At 43.5% G+C, this 22,768-nt stretch overlaps 1 protein-coding gene across 1 annotated transcript in view; it reads left to right on the forward strand.

Annotated features, from left to right (window-relative positions):
• Positions 1-2,380: 2,380 nt before the first annotated feature.
• Positions 2,381-22,768, forward strand: part of NDST4 (N-deacetylase and N-sulfotransferase 4) — a 70,091-nt gene continuing 49,703 nt past the window's right edge. Inside the window, exons 1-2 of the mRNA XM_032108249.1 lie at positions 2,381-3,114; positions 16,298-17,535. Of these exons, the coding sequence (XP_031964140.1) occupies positions 16,555-17,535 (981 nt within the window). The 5' untranslated portion in view covers positions 2,381-3,114; positions 16,298-16,554. The remainder of the gene's footprint in view (positions 3,115-16,297; positions 17,536-22,768) is intronic.

A 22,768-nucleotide genomic window follows, 5' to 3' on the forward strand; every position in this document is an offset into this window, starting at 1 on the left:
AAGATGAATACTTTAAAAATGTGTACAGACATTGTAGTGATAGGTGTGTAAGCCACAAGAAAACTTGGACAGAACACAGCAACACTTACTTTCACAAAACCAGCAAAGCAACAGCAACAAACAACCACCTAAACAAACCCCACCAAAACTCCAACCACCATCAAAGCCACAGTTCTAAAACCAGAAAGTCATGTTTCAGAAAGGTAATACTAGTTTTGGGCAAAGTAATGGTAGGTTTCATTTATGGTTTCGAGCTACCAAAATAAGTAGAATAAGCTGTTGCGATTGCCTACCTATACAGGGAGGAAATAAACCACATCAGGATTAACAGGTACAGAATTTTCACCAGCTAATGCAAAATTTGTGCTGCAGGTTAAGAGCCAGAAAAATCCTTTGGCAAGTATTTCAGCGTAAATGTGCTGCCTTATTAATACAGTATTTTTTTACTAGTATTTATCTTCTTCTCTTGCTTCTCTCCATCCATACTTAATTTCTGTTTCTTGCTGTCCTGTTTTCTTTGATGTCTATTTTTCCCTAAAGCAGAGCTTCAGAATTATATCATGATCAGAAGGACATTCTAGGTAACTTGGGTGCATTTGTGACCGAGCTGGAAGAGTTCAGTTCTCTCTACTACCCAAAGGAGAGGGAAGTGAAAATTCAAACTGTACTCTTTTTTCCCAAGGGTTGGTGTGCTCTTTCTGTTACACAGAGTTGGAGCCGTTCTGCCAGCTGATTCCCACACATTTCTCATGAGGGCAGACCCTGGCACAGTGACTCTCCTGATCCTGCACTTAAAATGAATCACCAGCAGAGCAAACAGCTATGGAGGCAGCATGGATCCACAGCCCTGCTCCTTCATGTTGAATTCATCCAGCGTGGTAGGGCTTAAGCCAAGGATTTCACTTCAAAGAGTGACTTTAGCATCTGAATTAAAACACACTCTCAACAGTTTGTGCAACCACTTGGCTGCTGGCTCACCCAGGTGGCTTCCAAGGGGCAGAGCGCTGCTCCCGCCACATCTGGAGCAGCACAGCTGTCCTGCAGCCAAACCCTCCTGCTCGCAGGCGCCTCTCCAGTGCTCCAAGTGCAGCCAGGAGCCAAGGATAGGAGTACAAAGAGCAACAAACAACTGGACTTTTTCTTTTCATACCATCAGATTAGCAATAGGAAGTTCCGGCAATTTTTGGACAAGCTGCACCAGAAGTTTTCCTTGTGTTGGGAAGAAACTCTCTAACTCAATTTGGCTTTTTTAGTTTATAGCCTGACTGAAGCTCTGATGTTCACACAGGATGCAAGGAGGCACCTGCCCATCACCCAGCTGCAGTGGGATCCACAAACCCAACATTCACAAGAGTCTTTGGAAAATACATCCCAAATCCAGAGCTGGCCATAGGTGCAAGGCATTTTTAAAAGATCTCCCAACAAGAGCTTTGTAATTAGGAATTGCCGGAAATTACTCAGACATACTTTGAATTTTAATTTTCCCTCAGTTTCTAATTTAGCCAGAAGGAATCAATTAGTCCCCAGTTAGGAATCTCTACCATCTTTAAAACTTGGATGTTCACAGAGAGCAAATAGCTCTTCATGTAGAAGGTCCCAGCTGAAGGGTGTAAGTGGTGAACTGCATGGAATACCATTTATTTACACTGTTTTGGAAACACGGAAGGTTGAGCTGACCCTCCTATGATTCAAATCTGAGTTTACAGCGTCATTCATCATCTCAGAATGGGTTTGTTCCAGTCTCCTTGAACAAAACTATTTTCTCCTCACATTTGCTGCACAGAATTGGCTGAATTTCAATTCCAAGGTGTATTGTACGAAGAACGGTTTTGGAGTGAAAGATGTCAAACTGGCAAAAATTGAAAACTAGATTGAAATAAAATCTAATTCTTTTAATATAGAAAGTGTTTAGTTTTGCCTCTGTAATATAATTTAAAGTCACATAGCAATCGTGTTTCTTGGCTATGGAGGTAGGTTTCGTCTCTAGCTGGATGAAATAAAGGATTTTAATAAGAAATTATGCAAGGAATAAGTGGAACTTGTGTCACATACAGCAAGAAAATACTTTTCACCTCTGAGCACCGAATATTTGCTGGTGCCAGGGAGATCATTTGTAACAAACTTGCTGGGTGACCCCTGCTTGGTTTTGGTCGTGCGCTAAAACCCACCTTTTATTGTAGCAGGTAATCTTATCAATGACCTAACAAGAGTAGGGACCAAAAAGTCTCCCAGTGCTGTGATTCTGTTGAGCCTCCTTTAGCGTCTGGAAATGGTGAGGGGTGATGAGGGGGGACTGGGAGCACGAGCATCCTCCTGTCAGAAAAATGAGTCTTTCAACTTTTCCTTTCTCCTAGGCTTTCCGCTGCAGAGTCCAGCTGTAAAATCAGGAGCTGGAAGTGGCACTTCCCTCCCGCATTTTGGGCGGGCAGGAGGGGAGGTGGTCCAGCCGCACAATGACAGATTATGCAAATCCTCGCGGAGCATGGAATCAATCAGGGCGGTGGGAGAGGAATGCAGCTCATCTCCGAATTAGCCTCCGCCGTGGCTTCCTCGCGAAGCGTCCCCCGCCTCGGCCGGAATGACATCAGAGCAGCTCCGAGTCCTTGAAAGTCTGCGGGTTGATTAGCGGGAGGAATCGGCCGCTTCTGCCAATCACAGCCCCGCGAAGCCGCCTCGCTACTCCGGGAGATCCGCGGGAGAGGGTGGCTGACTCCGGTACACGGGAGCGCGGCGCGGCGCCGGCGGCAGGACCGCGAGCAGCTGCTCTTCGGGCGATTCAATAGTTCTCGCAGCCTTTCTGCTGGAGCCTGGCGGCTCCCCGGCGTAATCCCCGTGTCCAAGAAGGACGCTGCATTTTGAACGGTGTGCTGAGCAGAGGTTTGAATCATTCCAGCTGGCTGCTCGCTCTGAAAAGGACAGGCTGGGTATAAATGAGATGTGACTGTGCCGGTAGAGTTCAGTGGCTGGGGCTGGAGCAAGAGGAGCCTTCCTGGGATGCTGCTCAGACAGCTGCTGGCAATTGAAAACTCTCCTTAGTTTACCTGGAGCCCTATGAAGAGCTTTGAATAGCAGATGTCTCTTTGCTGCACACTAGGAAGAGAAATCCTTCTCTAGGTAAGCTATTGTTCAGCTTCTGAACCTCTTCTTCTGGGTATACATTCATACAGCCACATAGACAGTGCCTGTACTCAGGGCAGGTATAAATATCCACCAAGTGTGGATATTTTTGAGTGTGTCAAATGATCTGCCTGGAACCTATGCATAGTAAGTACTTCCGAAAGCTGCCTAGAGGCTGGCATTCCAAGGATTATTCGGAAGTTTGAGATAGTCTTTGCCACATTTGCATGCAAGTGCCCCCATGTAAAGGGATGTGCACCCTCCGATGGAAACAGCTGTCTGCCTAAATATGTGAAAGACCACAGAAGGTAGAGCATGGGAAGTTATGTGAGGGGGAAAGGAGGATACAGTTGCTTCTTCAGTCTACTCCACATCCTTTGCTTTTATTTGCTACCGTCTAACAAAGTTCAGCAGAACTACTGTACTAAAATGATATGGTGGAAGCTTTCCATGGAGATATATTAAATATGCACTATTTAAAGTAAGAGTAACTGTACTGTGCGGAAGCCAAAACCTACAGATCTGCTCTCTTCCAGCAGTTTGATAGCAAACAACATCTGTCAGCAACATTTTTTTTTAAACAGCATGATCATCCATAGAGTGGAAGCAAGGATTGTTAGAGGTAGTAAGAGGTAAATGAAGAAATCAGTGTGTGCTCTTCAGATCCTACAGAGCCGGAGTCTCCAGCAGCAGCCCAGCATTTTTATCCTGCAGCTGGCACAGAGGCTCCAAGTCACTGCTGCTGGGAATGAACACTCACAGGAAAATGCTTAGAGGTGAAGAAGTCTCTTCCTACAAGCACTGCACTGTTGTAACCACACATGCCTACGAAACCCCACACTCATGAAGTTCCCTTTTCCCCAGAGAATTTATCAGGCCATTTTTTACTAACTTCTGCAGCTCTCATTCACATTGCTTGAAGCCTCCCTCCCTCCCTCCATGTGAATAAATGCTGCAGAATCTGGCCTACCCCCTGTAGCAAGTTACTCTACCTTTCCTAGCTTCGAATGTTATCAGAGAACAAGATAAAAAGAGAAGTAACTCATTTTCACCCCATTTCTTCAGTAGTTTTAATCGTGATCCTCCTGCCATAAATGTTCAGCCTGTGGAAGGACAGCAGGATCTCCTTGTTCATAAAGTTTCAATAGTTGGCAACGTTTCCAGGTGCTCCCATCTTGCCCCATCCTGTCTGTACACTTTCCCCATGCACGTTTTCCCCTCCACCAAGCTGCACTGTCTGACTTGCTTTCGGAAATGCTGCTCTAAAGGAGGGGCTGGGGGTGGGGTGTGAACTGCCAAGTTGCATTTCACTAAGAAAATTCTTGACTTCGAGTTTTCTCCTGAATCTTATCAATTCAGATAATATGATCTGCTCAATTGGGTTAGATGTTCCTAATGACATTGCTCTGTGCAGAAGTTTAAGACTGTCTATTAGGTTTTGTGCCATTTCCCCAGAACTTGGCCGGGTTTTTTTGATTCATAATAGATGCCTAATGTCTGAAAGCCTCAGAATTGAAAGCAGGAGTATCTTAATGTCTTGTTGACACCACTCTCTTCTGTGAGGCTGGAGAAGCGCTCCTCTAACTTGCATTGTTTCAGAGTGAATCAAATTCAAAGGGTTGCAGTTAAGCAGAGAGTAGGATGCTTCAGTGACTGACCACTTACACACACACACATATATATATACCCCCACATATAAATCCCTTTCAGCCTGAACACCCTGTTAACTCACACCATCAAGTTCTGGAAGTCCTATGAAACATTATGGGTGTTAAGGGGTTGTGATACCTGTTCTATCACTCTTTGTAATGGCCGTGATCAGACTTAGCACCATGCAGGGATCATGAGCTGCTCTAGAGTTCAACTATCATATTCGGTATGAGTGGGATAAAAATATGCTAATAGTAAAGATGGGGTTTTTTAAGGTTTGCAGTACAGGAATTATCCCAGCAGTATAATGAGATACTTCAAGGAAAATGTGGCCATATATTGCAGACCCATGGCAATACTGAGCACAGAAAATGCTGATGAGTTACTATTAGTTGTGACTATGAGCTTTCAGTTAGATAAAAAAAAAAAATTGCATGTAACTATATGTCCCCAGAAAAAGATTCCTCATTTTTCTACGAGCAATAAAGGCAAGCATATAATGAACTTAAAAAAAAAAAAAAAAATTTTGTTCCAAATCATTCTAATTTAGCCCACGAACAATTTTGCTTTGATTGCCTCTATGACCACAGGGCTGGCTGAGCTTCAGCTGCATGCAAACACTGCTGTTTGCTTCCATCAAGTGTTTGGCCTTGCAAAGCTTCCATAATCAGAGAATCTAAGAACAGTTTGGGTTGGGAGGGACCTTAAAAAGTATCTAATTCCAACCCTTTTTCTGCAGCTTTATAGGTGCATCCAGAAACTGCTTTCCGTACCCACAAAATTGGCTTTTCTGAACAAATCAACCCCTGGGCTAAGAGCAGCAAAGCATTGCAAGCTAGGGCCTGGATGGCTGAAGGAAACCGGAATTGTGCAGAAAGCTGGACTTTGCCTGGGGAGTCATTTCAGGAACAGGGCACTGAGCTTAAGGTGAGCCGAGGGCTCTCCACGCTTTTCAAGGTGAGGGGAGCCTAGGTTGAAACCATTTCCAAGTGTTAAGGAGTACAGTGTGAGGTGGCAATTACCAGATCCCTTGTTCTCAGGCCTGGGATGCAGTTGAGGACCATTAGAGCAGGTTGAGGGGCTGGACTCTCAGGGAGAAGGAGGGTCTCTGTGTTGGAAATTGGGTGGAGTGTCAAAGAGTCCTGTCTCCCATTTTGAGACAGCCTGAAGAATGCCCATGTCACTGCAACAAGTCTCTTTCTCCCATTGAGATGTTAAAGCAAGGCCCCTCATGAAGGTAAGCCACCCAGAAGAGTGCTAGATAGAAATTCAGAATCAATTCTCCATCTGTGTCAACATGTAAATTAGGAAAATGGAGCTATTAAAAGCGTCGGGTGCTGGAAGAAAATGAAAATCGTACACGTCAATCCCAAACATTTATTACAACTACTGTCAGGAATAATTACAATGGAATCGGAATTTCTTCTGAAATTAACAGTTGCCATAGAAAAGTAATAATATTTTACCTAAACAGCGCTGCCACCAGAATTACACGGCAACAGCACACCAGTGTAGAGACCATGTCGGTATTTGATGAGGAAAACACATTGGCACCAGAAGCCATGGATGGCCATTTAAACTCAATTCTGAAAGGAACAGAGATGTATTTAAACCTATTTCCTTCCCTCTGGCTACAGAAGGGGTCACAACTGCTCTCCCCAAGTGGAGGCAGAGGGAAAAAATTCATCTTCCATCCTCGTCTGCAAGGGTGGGTTTACAGAGCCAGAGCAAATACAGAAGTAGAAGCCAAGGTAGGGTGGGTTTCCTTCAAGAGGAAGGAAGCAAAAATGAAGGGATTCCCTCTTTTTCCTTAGAAGCTGCTGAAATAAGAACTGTCCTTGGCTTACTTAGCCTGGCCAAGGGAGATCAGGCTGATGCCCCCCACAGCTACAGACTTTTACTAATGGCTGGGTTTTCATCCCCCATGTGTAAATATCATTACCAGACACAAACAGCAGAGAGAATAATGTGGACGGGCTCTTCCCTGAGCAGAGCTCTGCACAAAACCTCCCCTCCTGAAGGGCTGTCCACAGCTACTTATTCCAGCCCGCTCTCTGCCAGGCTCCAGTGAAGGGATTGCATTTAGCTTTTAGTGTATAAATAAGTGTTCTGATAAATAATTAATAGTAGCTGCTGGCCGTAAAAGAGGCGGCTGCTTGGAAAGTTAAAACAGTCTGTCATGAAATATGCACCCACCTCTGTGTTCTACTTTCAGGGGATGTTTTAGCCAACATCTTGTCCTTTTGCATGGGACCATATTGTGCAAAGAGGAGGCCAGAGCTCAAGTTCCAGACCCTCAGGGTATTCTTGAATTTTTTCTCTCTCACTGGGATATAGACGGCCCCCTAAACCCCCAGAGGGGAGGGTAGGCGGTCAGTGATTCGCAGAGAAGTTTCTGGAAAGGAGAGGAAAGTGCAGTGTTCTAGGCTTCTGGGTAAGATACAGAAATTAGACTTACTGATCACATTTGATTTTAAAGCCCTCATAGCTTCTTGGGTTTTTTTAGTTTAAACCAAAGCAGGGCCATCTGCTGGACTGCCTGCACTCTACCCACCTAAATAGCTGGAATAACTACAGGGCATTTTTATTTATTACTACTGTCTAGACTGTATTTGGATTGCAATTTTAAATGGCTTCACTATTCTACCCCCATACAGTCATGGGGTTTAGGGTGGAACTGTGCCTCAGCAGCCTGGTGAATGAATCACCTGCAGAAGGGCATGGTACTATTATTTGTACCTGAAAAATCACAGTTAAAGAGAATTTGGTGATATGCAATGTCCACATGGCAAGCAAAGTGAGCCATGCATGCCTCAAAACACCTGACAGACTCCCATCAGACTATTTTTCAATCAGCCTTGGAGCAAGCTCCATGTGCCTGCATCAGTCATTCTGCATACTCAGATTTTTAACTGAAGGACCTCCTAAAAGGCTTTCTTCTCCATGGAAAAAAATATTTGTGTTCAGGCAGAAAATTAAGTCTCTATGTATATGTTATCTAAAACTGAGCTTTATGGATTACAACATATGGTGTCAAATGATGAGACATAATTTTGTAAGCCCCTTCCATAACCCAGAAAGCCAGGCTGGATTTTCTCTTCCACAGTACACTCTGGAGATTCTTACTGAAAACCAAGTAGAGTTATGCACTCAGCCCCCAGGAGAGGACAGGAATGTAAAGGCAATTCCAGCCTGATTCAGGGGCAGTATGTTCAGAAAGACTGACAACCATTTGGATTTTTTTTATTCCACACTCTACCCCTTCAACAATAAGTTAATGCCTCAGTAGTTCAATAAACAGAGATTTTTCACGAAAGCAAGAGGTTAATCAAAGCCTCTCTATTTCATCACAGAGCTCTAATGGTATTAGTTCTAGTTCCAGTCTCTGAGCTCAGCGTGACTCAACAAAAAATCCCCTGAATTCCCAAGTAGGACTGTTATCCTACTAGTGGCATTTCCAAACTGAACTTTATCTAGATAAAACAAAGCATAGATCTTTCAAAAGGAAACATTTGTTTATATTTTGAACCAAGAGCAAAACAGTATCTATAGGTCACAGATGACACACCAGAAATCTCTAAAGAGATCTTTCATTTGGCTGACAAAGTGGCTTCTCTCAGAGAAACCCCATAAAACAGTGGCAGAAATAAACACAAAGGAATTTAACCAGGGTACAAAGAATAAGAAGAAAAAGGAAGCAAGCACAGCAAACACATTTGCCTGCACATGAAAGTATGAATTTTGCACTAGCTTTCCCAAAAGCATGCTTTGCAATATCCATGCTATACACATCTGAACCAAACATGAATCACCTTAGAACATTTTACAGCTAATGCCCATGTAAAGGTAGAAAAGACTAATATTCCCTCAACAAAGACAGGAAAAACGAAATGCTGAAAAAAATCAGTGGCCTCCAGAGGGCCAAACATGATGGTGGCAGAGACAGAAATCAAAGATTCTACTCCCTGCCTTATCTTCTCACCGTAAAGCATTTTTTCTCTTGACAGACAAACAGCATCCCTCCAGTCATTTCAAGGTAAGAATTTGAATTTGTGTTAATAATCTCGCATAAAACTTCCTCTGGCTTGTCTGCAATACTTAAATACCTTAAAATGAAAGTCTCTTGGGTATTGTAGTATTTTTGTTACATGACCAAATTTCTCTGTCTAGATTAGTTTTACTGACAGCAGCAATATGTGCAGCCATAACGGGTCCCCACAAAAAGCTCATCTTGCCTGTAAAGAACTGGTACTAAGACTCAAAATTTTCTTAAAGAACTGCCTAGAACCTAGTCTCGGCCTAAGACTAGGAACAGACAGGAGAAGTATTATAAACTTCCTGCTCCCGAACTGCCACGCAATAAAAGCAGTGATAAATGCAAGTATTTATGAGCAAGGTGGAAGCGACTGAATTTTCCCCTTTAGAAGCTGTTTGAAAGTCCAAGAAGCGCACACAAAAAAAAGAGGAGGCACACGTGGAGGGTCACCCTGGCTTCACTCGCTCCTTGCTTCACTTCGCTTGAAAGCCACTACTTGCCAAGCCCTGCCAGGCTGTCACCAGCACTGGTGGCTTGGATGGTGCTCCAGCCCACACATCTGCTCTGACCAGAAATTGGTGGGACCAAACTCTGTGTATTCTCCCTCTTTTTCTTCCAAATCCTCTCAAAGATAACAAAACCCTTCAGCCAGTGAGGACAAAGATGGGGAAATGGGACTCCAGCAGAAATTACTTAAAGAATAAATAAAGGGAAGCCATTATAATGAGAATCTAATGTATACAGAGCTTGGAAACTCTGTCTGACTGGCTGGAACCGGGCTTGAGCAAACTCAGAATAAACCTCTGTTTAAATTTCATGTGGCAAACGTGCTGTACTAAAGATTTAAGTACAAAGTCTTTGTTATCTGGGTTTAAATAGACTTCCTGTGCAGTAGCAATAGATCATTACTATGTGACAGCAGTAGTCCCTCTGAAATAAGTTAGTGGCCTCCTTTTAATTCCTAGCACAGATGTGACCACATCTGACTTTCTCACAAATAGTCCCTGTGACAGGATACAGACGGCACAAAACATGTTATTCAGTGAAATATATTGGCAGTGGTGTAAGAGTGGACACATTTTAATTATCTCACATGGTGGCAAACCTTTTTAGCTCCCAGAAATGCAATAGGACAACAGAAAGCGTGGGAAACAATTAAAAGAATTGTTAACAATTTAAAGAATCTACTAAAAAGAAGCATAGTGACCAAATAGTTTAGCTTCTAACAGGCTATCCCAGAGCCTAGGGCTGTATCTCTTTTTTTGTGTAAGAAACCTCCAAAAAGTTTTAATAATCATCCACTAAATCTGTAATCCTTGGTTAATTTTCAAAATCAATACAGAAAATCTGCAGTTATTTGGTTGCTAAAAGAACTACAAAAATGGGTTTTAGCAATTTTTTTTTAATGGCTTAGCTTGTCTATCCAATCAAACCGCATGTACAGAGCTTGGCTACTACATTGATTGACTTTAAGGAGTCCTACTTAGGGAGCCATTCTATTGCACAAATGTTGTCTCTCAGCTGAGTTCACAACACAAATCATTCTATTGGAACTGGAAAGCTAATTGACAGCCGTATGAAAGTGGAAAACAGTACCAGAATAGAGGGACTGTAATAAAACATCTGATACAGCATCTCACAAAAGTTTTATTTGAAGAGTTAAATGAATTCAAATTGGCTTCCATTGAAGCATTAAACTATGAATTGAAAAGTGATGAAGAGCCATTAACCAAGCGAGAGCAGGAGATTTGTTGCATCAAGTCAGGGGGAATGTTTTGTAGGCTGCCTCAGAGCACTGTGTAAAGCCTGCTTTTATTCCCCACCTTCATTCACAAGGACTGGGGCACTGACAGCGTGGTAATTTCACCTGCACTCTCCGTTAATCCCATCGGGAAAGCAAAGCAAGGACTCAGTCCTGCAGGTCACACACATCCCTGATCGCAGGCCCAGCTCCCTGCCATGACCTTTTGGCTCTGTCCTCATGGCCTTGGCAGTAAGCTGCTGACCTTCAGATCATCTCTCAACACCTTCTTTTCAGCCTTTTACTTTAATACACGTGCCATGAGGGTTGTGAACATCTGCTGAAGGGCATTACGCAAGAGCAAGGGGCTGTTGCTCCCAGCTCAGCCATGGGTCCCCAAGTGACCTTGGGAAAGTCAGGCTTGTACCCATTAATGCTATTTAGCTTTTTGAATTTTTGGTGAGTTACTGGTGAAAAGTGGTAGATCTTAATACCATCACTCGTGCTAGATGGACACATTTATTAGAAACTGCATTAAGAAGGTACTTTTAAAATTATATTATTTTAAGTCTGGCCACAGAATTTAAGGTATTTTGCCTGATGACATCAAAATACTATATATATGGTGATAATTTTGGTATCACCGCACAACATCTGGAGCTGCTCAGAGGGTGAGTGTGGTCACTAACACCTACCTGTTGTGATGGTGACTAGAGCCACTGTGTCAAGAAACAAGAAATACTTACATAGATTCTCTCTTGCATGGCTCTCATCAGGCCATACCTAAATTACTGATTTCCAGGAGCTTCCATGCCTGACACTCCAGAGAAACCACCAGTCAGCAATTTCTGAGGAGCTATTACAACTACTCGTTATGTTCAGAAGTACTGATGCGTTAGAGATCCATAAATTGTGCCATTTGGAGGAAGCCTCAGTGAAATACCCCAGATGGATATTTAGGGGGTTTTCTGGGTGGTCCAAATGACCGTGGGACTGTTGGAAGTTAATGGGTCAGAAGAAGGAAGCATTGAGGCTGAACATCAGGCAACACTCAGCAGAAGTGTGGTCTGGTTAAGTCTTAAAGCACATTTCTGCTAGGAGCTAAGCAACATGAAGTGTCACATGTGGGCTGGGGAACCAAAGGATGTGCATATGCATAGGTGTACACTTGTGTGAGAATATCCCGGCGTGTAAAACTCATCTCCAAATCACCCTCCAGCCACTGCTCCACCAGGGAGCCTTTTCACCAGTTCCTGAAATCATCTGGAAAAGTTTAAAGCCAAAGAGAAACAGAAGTCAGCAGGGTCAAACAGCTCCCTTCCAAGTATTGTTTCACGCTAAAATCACACCAGCTTTCATCAAATGCACAAGTTGAAGTATTTCAAACTCTTTGCTTTATATTCATTGATTATCGACTTCACCCTCTGGCATCATTTAGCTTTCTGAAATCACACAAGATTACATGTGCACTATAGACTTGATCAAATGGCTGAAAATACCGAAAAATTGGGGATTAATTTACACATGATTAGTCATTGAAAAGAAACAAAAGAGGTGAAAGTGCTGAGCAGCCTTTCCACTCAGAAATTATAAAATAGAAGTCAGAAGGTCTGCAATAGCCTTTATCAGCTGAGAGGCTGGCCTTATCCTAGGTAAAGAGTTTTCTAACACCTTGTGATGAGCTATGAGAAGCTGGTACCAACATCTCAAGCAAAGCCACATTTACAAACACAAAGCACATTGCAGCTTTGTTAAGTTTGGAAAAGAAAAAACCAGTTACTTTCAAAGAGGATCTAAGTTTTGTGAGCTCAGTCCAAAAATCTCCTGGAAACTTCTGTGAGAGTGAGAAAAGAAAAGTGCTCTTTTTTCTTTCTGCAGTGAATAGAAACGCTGAATTTTTGCTAATGGTCACCAGGAGTCATTTATCACTCAAATCAGTTTGCTTGTTTCTGTAATGAATGAGGAGTCACATGCAAGGAGCAGCAAGGCAGGTACCATGATTCATTGGGCTGCTAGTAAATGACAGGAGTCATACAAGCTTAGAAAGGAAAGAAAAGAGGAAAGGCTTTACATTAGGTTTTTAGCCTAAAGGGGAGTTTTATATATAGACAATAAAGACATTCTGACTTCTGATTTATTCTGGAGTAAGGAAGGGAAAGCTCTGTCCTGCCTCCAGGTGAATTACTCCCAGCAGTGCACTCTGGTGCAGACAGGAGATTAGCAATGGCCACACTGCTGGGGAACAACGAGGGTCCTGCTCCTCTGCTCGGCACTGTCAGCACTGGCACGCTCTGAACTCGCTGCAGACGTGAAGTCCATTAGCTCCATCCTCAGGGTGAATGAACACATCTGATGGCTTAATAGCAATACTTCTACTTTCCATAAGCTGAAGTAGCTCAGAGACCCTTTGCCTACCTATGATCAGAGGTAAGAGGAGCTCCCCAAGCCCACACACCAAGTCTGCCTGTTCAGGCATCAAGCCCTGGGGGAAGCTGTGCCCGTGGGAGCTGGCCCACGAGGGAGCCAGCTTTAATTCCTGATGCACAGTTAACACATGGCATTAATAAGGGGCTGTTTCTCTTCGCTGTCGTGCTATCAGTTTTAAATAGTCAAGTCTTAATCTCCCAATCAATCATCTTCAAAATCAGCACACTTTAGTCATCAATCAAATGCATTTCTGCGGGCAAGCAGGAAGTGTTATTTAGCAAGGAGGCAGCAATTTTTAAACCTCCATTTTTCTTCAGCTGCCTGAATTAAAGAAAAATTAAGAGTCCCTGCAGATGTCTCTGACATCACAACAGAGTTGTACTGCAGAGTTCTGCTCTTGCTGGGGAAAGGCCCCACATTGAGTAAACCAGCTGAACAGACCAGCTCTGGAAGAAAGTAACCTTGATTCCTTGACCAAATGTGCCCAACTTTGGGCTTTACCCCCTTGAAGTCAGTGAATGCTCAGCAGTGACCACAGGAACACAGGACCCTCAAACACCGGTTTCCAAAATGAAACTCCATTAGTAACACTAATTATGAAATATGGCCTATTTCCATGTTTTTCAAATTAATCTAGCACAGGAACTCTCCGAAGATAGTTGAATTTTGGAGGGAATATAAAGCTCTTGAACTTTAAGGAGGAGAGTTTCAAAGGCACAAATGGCACTTAACTTCCAATTATGCCTTGGAAAAAGTCCCACTAATGGCTAATATAGCTGATTTACTTTCATAACCTTTAATTACTTCACACCATTCTTTTTTTTTACTGAACAGTATAATCAGTTCAACAGAGCAGTTCAAACACAATGTGCAGACTAAAAAAGATCTGCTCCAATGCCGGGTTTCCTTATGCAAGTTTAAATTCTTTACCAATTCTGTATATTTAGAGATCGCAATAAGTGGGCATACTTGCATTTGGTTATAACATCTGCATACAACAGATAGTAGCTGGCATTAAATCTGATAATTAGTATTTTATCTGGATCAGATTTTACCAGTGTTATTTGGAGGAAATAGTTAGGGATGAAGACCATAGTTTCGTTTTGGCTGGTATAAAGTATGGGGATTCTCCTATTTTAATAATACAAGCTATAATGTCCGTGAAGTTTACTGTTTTGACAGCTTGCAATACCGGTACCCAGGACATCCAGCAAGACCAAACACTGAGTGGGAAATATGCAATTTTAGATCTCCTCACATGCTATTCCCTTGTGCCACAGGTGGAGGCTGAAACATTGGCTAAGCAATCCAGGGTGATCTAGAGGCACATTTCTTAGAGCAGAAGTCCTGGGTTTTATTTAATTTTAAACATAAGAGTCTTAATTAAGGTGTTTTACGTTCCCTGGGGATTTTCGATGCCTTCTGGCGGGAGCGTGGCCGCAGGCAGGGCTGTGTGCTGGGGAGCGCGGGGAGAGCAGGTGCTGCCTCGCAAAAGCGAGAAGCGATTGCCCTCTAGTGCCCAAAGCAAGCCGAGGCTGCACAGTCCGAGGAAGGGAAGTTCAAGATTTTTCCAAGTTACGTGCCTGTCTCGTGCTGACCGAGCAAGCCTTTTGCAATCAGCTGTTTGGGGGGGACACATCACCCAACCCTGAAGGCTGCCCCTCCCGCGGAGAGCAGGAGTCCTGATCTGATAAGCCCTCGGAGTCGGGCTGAGTGACTCATCAATGTCACCCAAACTCCAACACCGGCTCGCAGAGGATGCTTCACTTGATCCAGTGTTATCTTTTGAGGAAATCTTAATTGGAGGTTTAATAAGAAGTGAAATCCCAGCAAGCAGACAACGGCAGAACAAGGGAAGCACCAAAGCAGGGCAAGTACTCTTAAGATTATCAGGATGACTTCCATTTCCTAATGATAGCTGTGATTTCTTTTGTATTTCTTCTCTCGCACATAAGAAACGAGTAAATGCAGAAGAGGTTTATTATTACTATTTCTGTCCCCACTTCGTTCCCCTCTTGGCCAGTTGTGTGACACAGCAGGGTCACTGATGGAATAGCCCACAATCCAGGGGTATCCATCTCCTAGCAAGCTTCCAGCTGAGGAAGGTAAATCAGATAAGAGCTTGAACCTGGCAGAGCCACAAATGGCCTCAGAAACAACTCCCTCTCTCTAAATGCTTCTTACAAGCATTTTCCAATTTTAGGTGCAAAGCTTAAGATGAATGAATAGTTTGCAGAACAAAAGTCAAAAGTGCAATCTGAGTTAATGGAGGAGGACACATCAACTGATAAGTATCTGCCTGGAAAAAGCATTTCTTCCCTGCAGTTCCAAAATCATTCATAGTTTACTGTCTCGCGTTGTTCCAATAGACAAACAATATAAATAATTCAGAAAGATGTTAATTCCTACTTAAATCCATAGAGCAGCACAGGCTATTTATTTAGTTACCTTTAACTGCCTCTGAATCATACGGTTTACTGTTACCAATGGCAATTTTTCACCAATTTAGGCAGACCTGCCAGGAATTGTACAAGGGCTTCAGAGCAATGAGGTTTAAGCAGCTCGTACTTCATCCATACAGGGCCAGACCAGAGGCCCAGTGCTTTAGCTGGAGGTGTCATGGACCAGCACATGCACCAACTTGCCCACCTAGCACTAAAACAGCTCCCTTGAGGTACTTTTTCTGCTACATAGCACCTCCCATTGATCCCTGATGGAGGCAGAGCCATGCACAGCTGCAGCCTGCAGTTGTAGCAGCCTGCTCATTCACTTGGAATGTCCCCATAGAATCTTTATAGTTCCTAAAATGGACCATGAAGTACTGATTGCTCTGAGTGCAGAATGGAAAAGGGAAAGAAAGTCCTACAAATCTTTCCTCAAACTCCTGTCCTGTCTTTCACTTTGCTCACATTAGTTTCCCAGTCCAACACAGAATTTATCACTTACGCAATTTGAATTTGACATGGAATGTGGTCCCATATTTTACAAAGATTCACTTCGTCCTAATTTTGCCCCTACAATCTTCCATTGCTCCCATTTCCAATAGCAACAATGCATGTTAGATGAGAAATGCTGGTAAGTAGATGCACATCCTCAAAAAGCTATGTTCAGACTTCATTTCTGTACGCTAAGAACATGGGGGAGCTGTTTAATGCAGCTTACCTTAATGCACCGAGAAAGCAAGTGACACTGAGTGCTCCTCGAACTACTCAGAAACTTCCCTCTTTACTAAGATTACCAGTATCAATCACCGGCCTTATTAACGTGTGTTTTTAATTGCGTTATGGATTTTGTTTTACTTACTCTTCTTTTACTTCTTGTTGCAGATAATGTTAAGAGTCCTCTTCATTGATTATTGGCAGCTGCTGCATTCTGAGAAAACCTCTTTCAATTTATCTTTCCGGATCCTTTGACTTCCCACTCCAACAGCTTTACAACCTCCCCGACAGCTTCATAAATGCACTGCAATGGTCACATGAACATCTTGGAAGGGGAACCTCCGCAACTCCTCATTCCTATGGCACTGTAGGAAGAGCACCCGGAAAAGTGGCAAGTCCAGCAGGAGCTGGAAGCCCTGCAAAAGATGAATCTCATCGGGAAGCTACGCAGAAGCTTCCGAACTCTGGTCATTCTCCTGGCCACCTTCTGCTTGGCAAGTATTGTCATCTCTGCCTATTTCCTCTACACTGGCTACAAGCAGGAAATGGCCCTTGTGGAAACCACTGGACAAGCAGAGTGCGAGGACCTCAAACTTCTGCCCTACAGGTCTGCGGAGCTGAGAACACCGAAGCCAATTGATCCCTCTAGAACTGATCCCACTGTGCTCCTGTTTGTGGAAAGCCAGTACTCCCAGCTGGGGCAAGACATCATAGCCATCCTTGAGTCCAGCAAGTTTCAGTACCACATGGTCATTGCACCAGCTAAGGGGGACATTCCCCCTCTCACAGACAATGGGAGAGGGAAGTACACCATTGTTATATATGAGAATATTTTAAAGTACGTGTCCATGGACTCATGGAATAGAGAGCTTCTGGAAAAATACTGTGTGGAATACAGTGTTAGCATAATTGGTTTTCATAAAGCCAACGAGAACAGCTCCCCGAGTGTCAGAATGAAAGGGTTGCCATTACAGCTGTACAACAACGTGGCCCTCAGAGACTGCGTGGTAAACCCTCAGTCGCCCCTGCTGCGCATCACCAAAGCACCCAGGGTGGAGAAGGGCCCCCTGCCCGGCGAGGACTGGACAGTGTTCCAGTTTAACCATTCCACCTACCAGCCCGTGCTTCTGACTGAGCTGCAGCCCGCCAGGCCCACCCCCGCCACCCTGCCGAGGGCTGCTCTCTATGCAACCGTCATCCAAGACTTGGGCCTGCATGACGGCATCCAGAGAGTCCTCTTTGGAAACAACCTGACCTTCTGGCTCCACAAGCTCATCTTTATCGATGCCATCTCTTTCCTGTCGGGAAAGAAGCTCACGCTCTCCTTGGAGCGCTACATCCTCGTGGACATAGACGACATCTTTGTCGGGAAGGAGGGGACAAGGATGAACGTCAACGATGTGAAGGTAAGCGAGAACTGGGGGATACTATCCCAGACACGTGTATGTGCAAATGGGTGTATAAAAAGAGACAAAGCTTGTAAAAGCTGAAAAGCTCCTTTTCCTAGTAAAGGCTGAAAGTACACAAGTGCAGGCAGCAGATACATAAACCACAACCTGAGATTAAAAGCCATTTTGCCCACGTACATACAGAGATGCACATATGACTGTGTATATGTAGGGGCGTACACATGTATGTTGCACATATATATGTATATATAAAAAATACCTTTTAGAAGCCTTTTCCGTATTATTTCTCTCACTATTCCTGTGAAGTAGACAGAACAATACAAGATGGTTGCCTTTTTAAACCTCACCATCACTGAATTTAAAAAGAACAAAAAGAGCAAAAGGAAAAAAAAGAGCCTGAAGAAGTTACAGCCCCGATGTGACTTCTGCGAGTTAGCAGGATAATTTTTCATTACCAGACTAGTAGGTAAGCATTTAAAGTTACCAGTGACAGGGTGGAACCACAGCATGCACTCGAGCAAGTGACATAACCATCTGATAGAGTGAAAGGCCCACTGACTACTCACTGGGGGCTCTTCTACCCTTATTTTCCTGATCTGTACTATCCAGGGACACCATTAAATTTTTTCAGAGTAATTTTCAAAGATGTGTGCAACTTGGAAAGAATAGACAGAACTCAACAGCATGACAGTTATTTCTTGTCATTTTCCACATGTGGGAATCATAGTCAGAGATTAATTGAATCCCTAAGCATGCAATATCACATTATCCAGCCCTTTATTCTGGAGGGTTTTTCCTGTAAATACCCAATGCTTTCAAGAACAATAAGCAAGCCTTTTGTTTTTAAAGGCAGATTTCTATTTAATTTCTAAACCCTTATTTCCATTCCTACAATTTCTATATTCATTTGCCTCCTCATCCAGACCACTGAGGTATCCAAATACCCAGCAAAAGCAGTAGTCTCACATACAATTGAAACAATTTTGCACATCAGAACACCTGGGGTAATTCTATTAGCCAAACCAAGCGTATGAATGCTCATCAGGGCTGATTCTGAGCACCAGGCACTCCAAGCGCCTGGTGTCTTTGAGATCTCAGCACTGTGCACAAGCTCAGTGATCAAGTGCTCTCTCTCTGGAAATATATGGGAAAATGCTCCGAGAAAGGGCTTGTACACAAGAGGAAATTAACTCAAAAGGCAATTGTGAAACAAGTTTTTCAGCAATAGCTTCCCGCCTGCGCATTTTTGAGAGCATCCTTCTGATGTGGTTTGCTCCACTAAGGAAGCCTGTTACTAGTCCGCAGCAGTTCAAGAGCCCCCATCACCAGCAGAGGACTGTCCACACAGAGACATTTGGAGATTCAGAGCAGAGTTCTCACCAGCATCATCTCATTATGCAGGAAAAAACCCAAGTCACCTCCATTATTACCCAACGTTGCTAGGCAAACCTTTCCACCTGTGCTTGGCACAGCAGCCATGCTTCCATGCTTGTTATAGGAGACACAGCAGAAAACTCCACATCCAGGGGCTACAGTAGGAGCTGGATGCTGTTAAAAGCATTCAGCATTATTTTTGTGTGCTGCACACATTTATCCATCTGAAAACCAACCAGTCCACACTGCTCAATATCTAGGCAATAGCAAGGAAAAACATCTGCTAGGATTGAGACCTTGTTAATTTTTTTTTTTCAAGCGATGCATGGTAAGCCTTCTTTTATTCGTTATGCCTGAGCCAGGGTAGGAAGGGAAACTTTCATTCTTCCCACATTTCTCTAGTGCCAAATTAGCAGCCCGCTTTCACCACAAAAACACGAACAGCGCCACTCACAGGACAAATCCTCTCCTCACCTCACACAAGAAATCATGCCACAAACTAACCACGGGGAGAAATTGTCTGCAGGCACAGGCTCAGAACCAACCTTCCCCTCAAGCTCTCTTTCGGGGACAACAAAAAGTTTACCTCCCTTTTCAGGTGAATGTTTCACACATAAATCCACCCTGCAACTTGAACTCCCATAGATGCTTTGTCCTCAGCATCATGGATTTCATTTTGAACCAGTTACCCAGCATGGATTTGTTCCTCAGGGTATTTCACAAACACTTGCTACACAAATCAGTCCGTTCCTATGGCCTGGACATTCCCAGAATACAGTAACCCACAGAACAGAATCCTGCTAATGAACATAGCACCGAAAGCAGAGTGCACTTTGGTTAGTTTACAGAAAAGGATAATTACAGCCAGTTAGAGAACAATCTCCCAAGTCACTGAGGGAAAGAGGCAATTAAGAACCAGCGGACCTGGCTTCACCCCATAAGGCAGAGAAGCTCTGCTTGAGAGGCAAAAGTAACACCTACTCAGGAGGTTGGTGTTTCAGTGATGGCAAAGCATTGCCCTGCCTTTGGGAGGAGTGGCTGTGGCTGCTCATAGAGGGTTCACTTTGCAGAGATACAGGGACTCTCTGCTAGGCTCTCCAAAGGTGCCATACACACCCAAATCCCTTGGGAATGCTTTAGTACCCAGCGAGTCTTCTGGTAACAATATTAGCATGTAACAATAATATACCGAGTAAACCCATGCCTGTGTAATTACTTCTGCAACCCAAATGTTTTTATTCCCTCACAAAGCTGTTTCTCAATTAGGTGCTACAGGGATATATACAGTTTTATAAAGGGTGGCATCAGCTACAGAAACAGAGATTAGAGAACAGGGTTATTATGGGCTCTGTTTACCACGGAAGATCTCCTAGTCCCTGGTGTTAGAAGAGTTGTGCAAGGTCATGTCTGGCTAAGTAATTAACAGGAACTGAGCAGAGCCACAGAAAGCTGTTTTTCCAAGCTTTGTCGAGATCTATCTTGAGCCTAGCAAGCCTCTGCAAATGAATTTCTCCCTTTCCTGCCTGCCAATATATTATCTCAGTGCTTGATTTTAGAGGGCAAAAGAATTCATCAGTTCATTTGCAGAAACAGTGAATTTGTGTACTTATAAATGATACTGGTTCCCAGCCACCCAAGTCCAGTATCACTGGCATCAGTGATTTGGCAAAAAACTCCTGGAAATGTCTTGTTATGCTGTGTCTGGGAGTGCCATACAGAAAAAATACAAAGCTTTCACCTTTAGAGTTTGCTTTTAACTGAGCGCAGAGAGGGCTGCATTATCCAAACAAGGAGTAAGAACTTGCTGAAGTATTTCTATTTTTTCTGTTGCCATGGTATGAGCTAGTACAATATTTACTCACCCAGGAAGAGCTCCACACAGCCACCAGGGCTTCTCCGTCACCTTTCACAAATACACGTTCTATTGTTAACTCAAAAGCCCTGCAAGAGCACAGTGCAAGCTAGGGCATTTACTCTTTAATAAATAAAAGAAATAAAAAAGCCCTCCAAATAAAGCAAAAGGCATTAGCCTTTTGCTTTCTACCCTCCTCTTAGCTCTAGAATTTAGGCTGCAACACATGTTCTGGGTGGACTCGGGAACAACTTGTTTCGCTCTCTTCCCCCACTCTCTTTGCTGGAGCGGATAAGATTATCAAGGACAAATTGCTTGTCCCAGCACCACCATTTCCCACAGCCCCTTTCTCTAAAAGTTGTATTTTTCCTTTCAGTAGTCCCTCTAATTGTCACTATAGGGGTGGGAGCATCCTTGGGCTTTCTGAGCTACTCTAAAATGATGGAGCTGTGCTTGGCCATGTCCTTTGTTGTGTTACTGCTGACTGCAGGCCTTCCTTCTCCTTGCAGCCTGTCTGCGCTCCCCTCTGAGCTCCAGCCCACTTCCTTCAGTGGAAATAAGAATCACATTAGTCGCTGACATCTCCTCACTGCCACAGTCTGCACTTTGTCTTTGACCTTTGCCATCATTAAAATGCCTGGAACATGTAAAGCCTGTGATTTCTGGCTCATTTTAGTGTTTTAAAGCCAAGATTTCACGTTGGAGCTGCATCTTTCCTGGTGATTCCAACTTAAAAAGTACTGGCACAGCAGGAAGCTGAGCTCAACCACTCAATCTCTCCAGCACAGGATTATCCCTGAATTTTGTGCAAGGACAACTGCTTTCAGGTGGAACAACTGGGAGTGTCTGGGCCATATCGCCAGGCATGGCAGAATGGTCAGTCCTGAAATAAAACAGTCACCATGATACCCTTTTAATAATAATAAGCCCCTGCCAGGAAAGTAACCGCACCCATGGCCAGTCTAGGGAGAAGCTGAGTCCAGGAGATGTGTGAGCACAGGAATCCAGAGGAGACAGCCAAGCATTAGTCACTACAGGCTGGGTGACACTTCTGTCACCTTCTAAAGCACTTGAGAGTGACAGTGAAGAACACAATGAAGTGGAGTTCTGGAGCTCCCACTTTTGGATGGTCTTGAAGTCTTTAAAAATGAATTTAAAGAGCAGCTGAGAGGCATTACATGAAAACTTTAATAATCTTTTTAAAAATGGGAGTGCCTGCTCCATTCTGCTTCATCAGAGATGACAGTTCATTCAATATTTGCCTTGTTCGGGTCTCTTGACTCACCCAGTTCTTAGTAATTTGAGTGTTGAATACTGCTCAAGTGCCTTGTCAAGACACATCAGACAAAATGTTTCGTACTTATTTTGTTTCAATAGGGCCTGTTCTTTCATTCAGAATTTCTGTACCAATGTAGTTAAAAACCACAATTCCCTTGCCACCAACAAAACATGTATTCTTCTCCTTGGCAACCTGATGGATTGACTGTCTGTCTGAGTACCCTCCCTGAATTACAATAGATTTGGGGTTCTCTTGTCTGCCAGGTTCCCACTGAAGATTAGGTGGTCTTAACAGTGTTTTATACAGTCTTGCCAGAAAACAGATTCTGGTGGCTCAAATTTTCTACCTCTTGAATTTATTAAACAGTTATGTCCCAAGCAAGATTTTCCTGAATGTTTGAAAACTAACTCACATTTAAAAATATAGAAATGGCAGGTTTTTCAGGTCAAATTCAGAGATTTCTAGTGCTCACACATCCTGCGCCAAGCACCACTGACTTGTGACACGTTCTTCTTCTACACTTGCACTAATTTTCTGGATTGGTACTTATTTCTTGAATCCTTTCTCCAAAATAATTTTCAAGTCATAGGTTGCGTCATACTGGAGTGTATTTCCAGGATACACGTGGTACTCTATTTAATTTAGCTTCACTTAGGGAATCCATAGGATCCAAAAAACACATCTGCTTTACATCCACCCCTCAAGAGACCTGCATTAACCTGACC

This window comes from Corvus moneduloides, chromosome 5, assembly GCF_009650955.1.
Source record: "Corvus moneduloides isolate bCorMon1 chromosome 5, bCorMon1.pri, whole genome shotgun sequence".
NCBI classification, from domain to species: Eukaryota; Metazoa; Chordata; class Aves; order Passeriformes; family Corvidae; genus Corvus; species Corvus moneduloides.